At 63.4% G+C, this 6,000-nt stretch overlaps 1 protein-coding gene across 1 annotated transcript in view; it reads right to left on the bottom strand.

Annotated features, from left to right (window-relative positions):
• Positions 1-272: 272 nt before the first annotated feature.
• CFAP46 (cilia and flagella associated protein 46) overlaps positions 273-6,000 on the bottom strand; it is a 100,379-nt gene continuing 94,651 nt past the window's right edge. The window contains exons 51-59 of the mRNA XM_088019923.1: positions 5,438-5,499; positions 5,300-5,360; positions 5,194-5,229; positions 4,596-4,698; positions 3,362-3,474; positions 2,043-2,124; positions 1,377-1,513; positions 1,193-1,273; positions 273-397 (exon numbers count right to left, since the gene is read on the bottom strand). Coding sequence (XP_087876049.1) covers positions 273-397; positions 1,193-1,273; positions 1,377-1,513; positions 2,043-2,124; positions 3,362-3,474; positions 4,596-4,698; positions 5,194-5,229; positions 5,300-5,360; positions 5,438-5,499 — 800 coding nt within the window. The remainder of the gene's footprint in view (positions 398-1,192; positions 1,274-1,376; positions 1,514-2,042; positions 2,125-3,361; positions 3,475-4,595; positions 4,699-5,193; positions 5,230-5,299; positions 5,361-5,437; positions 5,500-6,000) is intronic.

The raw sequence follows: 6,000 nt of genomic DNA, 5'->3' as shown, positions 1-6,000 counted from the left end.
GGTTCTGGGGGTCCAGGCAGCTGTGGGGTCAGCCCCAATGCAGAGCCCCCAGAGGGACTGTCCTCCCCCTCCCCAAGGGTCCCCGTGCGAGCCGGGCAGGAGCAGGTTGAGGAGGAAGCACCAGAGCAGATCAGATTCAGGAGGGCCCTGGCATGACCCTGAGCAGAACTGGGGTTCAGGGGCGGGGCCCCCGGAGGAGGGGCGCCTACAGGGCGGGGAGGGCTGGGTGGTGGGTTCTTGGAGGGGCAGTCAAGGTCCTTGCCCCAGGGGGGTCACCCGATGGCCAGGTGTGGCAGCCCGTACAGGACTGGGTTGAGGGCGATGCGCAGCTGCTCCTGGTCGCTGAGCTGTGGCGGGAGGGACAGCAGTTTGTCCCTGGAGGCCCATGGAGGCTCACCTGAGGGAGAGTGAGACCGCGCTCGTGGCCTGTGTGGAGCCCTGGGGGCAGGGCGCATGGTGGACGACGGTGAAGACGCGGCCCCGCCGTGGACACGGCCACACATGTACAGCCACGGACACCGAGGCCCACGGCTGGTGGCATCCAGCCAGGGAGGGACCTCGCCAGGCCCGGGTCTGCCTGTCGCCTCCACACCTCACCACTCCCAGCACCGTGGGGCCAGGCAGCCAGAAGATCCCACCAGCAACTCCTCCTGCCATCAGCCAGCTGCCACCGCTGACCATGGGGTGTCCCTTCCTTCCAAGGCACATCCACACAGAACAACAGAGGCCACGTGGGCACCCCTTCCTCTGTCCCCAAAGCAGCTCGTTAGCAGCTCCTCACACCACTGGCTCTTCTAGGGTCCTCCGCTCTCGCGCACCTGCTGGTGCTCCCTCCCTCCCACACACACTCAACAGCCTTCACTGTCTGGTAACCGTGTTCTGGGCACTGTGCACCACGTCACTTCTAAATTTTAAGCTCCTTTTGTGGGGTATAGTTTGAAGATTTCCTGCTCCCACCCCAGAGAGCACGCCTGGGCTTCCAGAACTTGGGCGCCTTGAGCCCTTCTAACGCCGAGTGTGTTTGGCCCTGAGGATCTCACGGGAGGCTGTGCTCTCCGTCGGCACACGCTGAGCCGTGGAAGCGGCCCGGAAACGGCGGGCACCCCAGCCCGGCGGCGCCACTGGGACGCTGGCTGGGAGGTGGCCCAGAAGGGCCTGAGCAGCGGTGGGGACGGGGGACAGCTTCTGCTACCGTGGTTCCTCAGCTCACCAGATCCCATGCTCTGAAGGAGACGGACTGCTCTCCCGATCGGCCTGCCAACTGTCAACAGACCTAGGAAGGAAGCATCCCTCAGACTGGTCAGGGGCACCGCCGGCAGGCTTCCAGGGAGGCCCACAGGGCTGCAGACGGGCCTGGGACACCCGCACCCACTCACTTTCCCACAGGATGCCGGCCCGCAGGGCGTTGTCCTGCAGGAATGTCGGCCACTGGTTTGCCAGGATGCTCCTGACCCCCACCAGACTCAGAAGGATGGCAGTCTTGATGGGCTCCTCCAAGGACAGTTGGGGCACGCTGCAGGGGATCGAGCTCCAGTGGGACGGCCCGAGCCAATTCTTGAAACAATCAAGAACACCCTCCCCCCACTCCGCCCCCTGCCCCCCCCCCCCCCCCCCCCCCCCCCCCGGCCACGTGAAATGCCATTTAACAAGACAAGGCATTCCGGAATGCTGCCAAATCCCTCCAGACCACTCCCAGCCTTGGGGTGGAGTCAGGAGGCAGAGCATCCATCATGAGAGGGCAGCCCACACAGGCCCTGGGGTGTGTGTGATGTGGGGAGCTCTGAAGCCAGGGCGCCCTCCCAGCTGCTGGCCCCCTGGCCCCTGGCCCAGTCCCCGCAGGCCTTAGTCTTCCACTGCACCCCCCCACCCCCCCAGGGTGGGTCTTGCAGGGTGGGGTCTGGGGGCAGATGGCTCTGCCCATGGGACGTAGGGACACTGTCCCCCACACTCCCCGGGAAGCACATCCATCAGTCCTAGGCCCCGCAGGCACCCCCATTCGGTGTGTGGAGGCCAGGCTGCTGGCTCAAAGCTGGTGCAGGCACCTCTTGTTCTCTGAGTTCTCCATGTGCCGCTGCATGCTCTTGTGGGACCGCGTCAGGCCCAGCAGGACCATCATCTGGCACTCTGCAGGACACAAGAAGGGCAGCTCAGCAGCCGCACGCCCAGGAGTGGGAGGCCAGTGCAGGCTGGTGGTGTCACCCAGGGCATGGGGCAATCAGGGAAATGCAGCCCAGTATGGCCAAGGCTTGGACTTGAAGTCCATAGTCCCTTTCCCAAGACCCGCCGGCTGCACCAGCACATGGGGACACTCTCTGCTTTGGGAACCCCACACCCTTCCCAGTCTTCTAGTGCAATCGGCTCAGCTCCCAGCATGCCATGCCAACAAGGCAGCCCAGCCTGCCAGGGGCGGTCTCAGGCACATGGCCCCATGTGTCCGCTCAAACAGCAACACTTGGCTGTGGGCATGCCGAGAGCCCCATGGGCACAGAGTTGACTGTGCACTTCCTGCAGTGGCCTGGCTGAGGGCAGGCTTGGGGGGCTGTCCCTAGGGGCAGGCAGAGCCTCCAACAGTCGGGAATAGCATAGGACACCAGTGGTGTTGTCAGCCCCACACGAGCCTGGTGAGCTTAAGAAAGCCTCTGACCTCATGCATCTGAGAAGGCCTTGTTTCTACCTCCCCTGGGGGTAAGGAATGCGCCGGTGACAGGCTTCTGGGGTGGGGTGGACTGTTGCGTGGCCCATCTCCAGGGCCTGGGAAGGAGACCGGTAGCAGGTGATGGTGTGGGGGTGTTCAGGTGCCCTGACCACGGGACACATGTCCACGTGCTTGTTATGCTGTTGTCACTGGGCCATGTGCCTCTTGAGGGTCCCCGAAAAGGCTCTCCTAGCAACTACGCAGTGTGACCAGTCAGCCACTGCCTCAGGGGAAGGTCACTCAAGGCCAAGCCAGACCGCCCACTCAGATGTCCTCAGGGGATGGCCAGACAGAATACAAGGCCTAGAGTGCCCACATTTGTGCTAGGAGTCGGGAGGGGGGTGTTGTGGTCAGTGTGTTCTGGAAGTGCCCACCCTAGCCCTCCTGGACTCTGCAGGCCCAGCCCTGGGGGTGACCCTCCCAGCTCCTGCCTCCGGCTGCACCTGTCAGCTCTAGAACTCTGAACGGGGTCTCTGAGAAGTGGAGGAGGGCTGCCCCCAGAGCCCTGCTGTGCTTCCAGAGTACCCCGGGCCCCTGAGCCCTTTCTCAGACAGACGATGACTGACGGCGGCGCAGGGGCCTTGCTCTGTCCCTGTGTGGATCCATCTCAAGCACTGGGATCCTGGCAGAGCATCGGGCTTCTGGGGCCCTGAGGGACTGCCTCACCTCGTAGGTTCATGGCAGCCAACCTTTCCACCAGTATGTGGGACAGGAAGCTCTCCATCCCGTAGAAGAAGAAGCCGCTGCAGCTGCCCAGGAGCTGCTCCCACTCGGCCTGGCTGCAAATGGAAGGAGGGCGGCCCGGTGGTCGGAGCCAGAGGCCGGCCGCCGGCATCCCAGGACGTCCCTGGGGTGCTGTGGCCAGAACCACATCTGTCCTGAGGCCTTCGGGGCTGGGCTGCAGGCCGGACAAGCTCCCAGGACGTGCTTTGAAAGCAAAGCCTGTCCTGTGCTCTTCGCTCCCCGTCCCACCCCTCTGTAGGACAGGGCTAACGTCCACTCTCCTGATGCCCCGCGTCAGCCTCCATCCTGCATTCTATCCACATGGTTCTCCGGAGAAAGGACCTCGGGTCCCTGGAATGAACTCTCATCTCACGGAGCAGTGGCTCTGGAAAGTGCTGGAAGGACACTTCCCTGATGGCCAACCACTCCCAGGTCTCTGCGAGAACCCACAGGGGCGTGTCCCTGCCCCCTGCAGTCCACACCACTCCAGCAGGCCCCGCCCACTGCCCACAGGCCCCGCCCACGCGCAACCTACTCTTCTCCAGCAGGCCCCTCTACAATGCTGCCCCTCCTCCTCTCACAGGCCCCGCCCCCTCTCAGCCCCGCCTTCTCTCGCGCGGCCCCGCCCCACGGGCCCCGCCCTTCCCTCGCAGCCCCGCCCTTCCCTCGAAGCCCCGCCCCACGCCCCCACGCCCTTCTCCCTCGCAGCCCCGCCCACGGGCCCCGCCCTTCTCCCCCGCAGCCCCGCCCACGGGCCCCGCCCTTCTCCCCCGCAGCCCCGCCCCTCTCCAGCCCGTTCTCCTCCCAAGCCAGGGGCACGCCCTGCACTGGACTGGCTGGGGGACCCCGGGCAAAATCACACTCCCGGGGGCCAGGTCCTCGTCGGTAAAGTGGGGATGAGGACAATGACGCCACCATGCAGGCACCATGAGGACCAAGGAGCCCACTGTGTGGTGAAGAAAGGCCAGACACCAGGAGCCTCTGAGGGTGGGGGTGGCAGGGGTTTGACAGCACGGAATGCGGGGTCAGGGTTGGGGGCGCCTGAGGAAGGAGGGAGGAGTGCGCGACAGGCGGAGACGGAGGACAGCGGCCCCTCCCACCACGTGCGGCGCACCCCCGGCCGGCCCACATCCACCTGCCGCTGCAGGGCCGCGTCCCCAGACACCCCGGCACCGACCTGGGGAAGTGCTTATTTCCCAGATGTCCCACCCAGAGAGCAGTGAACGTGTCTCGGAATCTTTCCAGAATTTCCCGGGTGACGAAGACAGGAGTCAGCCTTTCTGCAACAGGAGTTGAATGGAGCTTGTCTCACATGTGGAGCACTGAGGGAGATGGGCAGCAGGCAGTCCCCTGGCGTGGCCCCTCGCGTAGAGATACAGGACACGGTGCGGCCAACGTTTACTGCGTGTGGAAATGTCAGTGCTCCCTCCCTCCCTCCTTCGTAAGGGGATCTTACACTCGATCTTAGCCAAAGGCCGAGAAGTGATGTAAAACCAATTTAGCAAAAGAAGAGCCCACAAGAGTTAGACACTTAGAGCTGCCCTGGGTGGCAGGAAGTCCCATTTGGGGCTCTGAGAAGGGGGGCAGTGGACCTCGCTTCAGGGGTTCACTTTTCCTACAGCTATGGTCCCGACTTGGCTGTGCTGGCCACGGTCACGGGACCCCACGCCCCCCGTGGTCAGTGTAATGGGAGGCAGCCAAGGGTGGAGCCCAGAGGGTGGTGTGTCGAGTGTGTGCACGTGTGCACGCATCAGGGGCCCGTGGGAGGCGCTCACCTATGCCCCGGGCCTCCCCGTAGGGGTCCACGATGACTAGGTCTGGGTTAAGGAGAAACAGCGCTTGCGCCTGGGTGTCCCAGACGGCGGGGCCAGTGAAGGATACACTTGAAGTTGTCGGCGTCCACTACGACGCAGTCGGGGGGGATGAGCCGGGGCGGAGCGTCCTGCACCACAGACAAGGGTCGCTGGGGAGCCCGCGTCCTGTAGGGGGGACCCGGCCTCCCCAGGCCCGTCTGCCCACCTTCTGTCCCTTCTTCGCTGGACCCCGCTTCCTGCCTCTGCTCTCCTTCACGGTCCCCTCAGCTGCAGACAGCGAAAGAAGGTGGTGTTTGGGGCTAGAATAGTGGGTGGCACATAGCATTATGAACACAATAAATGTCCCTGAAATGTTCACTTTAAAATGGTTATTTTTTTCACCTTAATGAAAAAAAAAAAAAGTAGTGCGAACAATTGACTTTAATTTTTGTAAAGGTGAAAGAGCCATGGTTTCTGAAATGTAAAGGCTTGCAGGGCTGGGGAAGGCCCGAGGCAGGAGACCTCAAGAAAGAAACCGTCACCAGAGGCCCTGCTGCCTACCCAGCTGACATTCACACACCATGCCGGGCACCCACCAGTGTGCCCGTGGCGTGGCCCAGTCACAGGGCCGGGACCGGCTGGTTCCTCTGCCTCCCGCACAAGGATTTACACGTGTCTGTTCTAGTGGCTCGCAGATTCTTTTGCAGGGTCCAAAAATAATGACAGTTCACTTCCTTCCCGCCCTCATGCCTCTCATGTCTGTGTGTCTGCCCGAATTGCAGCTCCCAC

Source organism: Eumetopias jubatus, unplaced genomic scaffold (genome assembly GCF_037043125.1).
Source record: "Eumetopias jubatus isolate StellerSeaLion01/CBP00866 unplaced genomic scaffold, mEumJub1_p1.0 scaffold_17, whole genome shotgun sequence".
Lineage (NCBI taxonomy): Eukaryota > Metazoa > Chordata > Mammalia > Carnivora > Otariidae > Eumetopias > Eumetopias jubatus.
The sequence above is the reverse complement of the archived record's forward strand: the minus strand, read 5'-3'. Positions and strand labels throughout refer to the sequence as shown.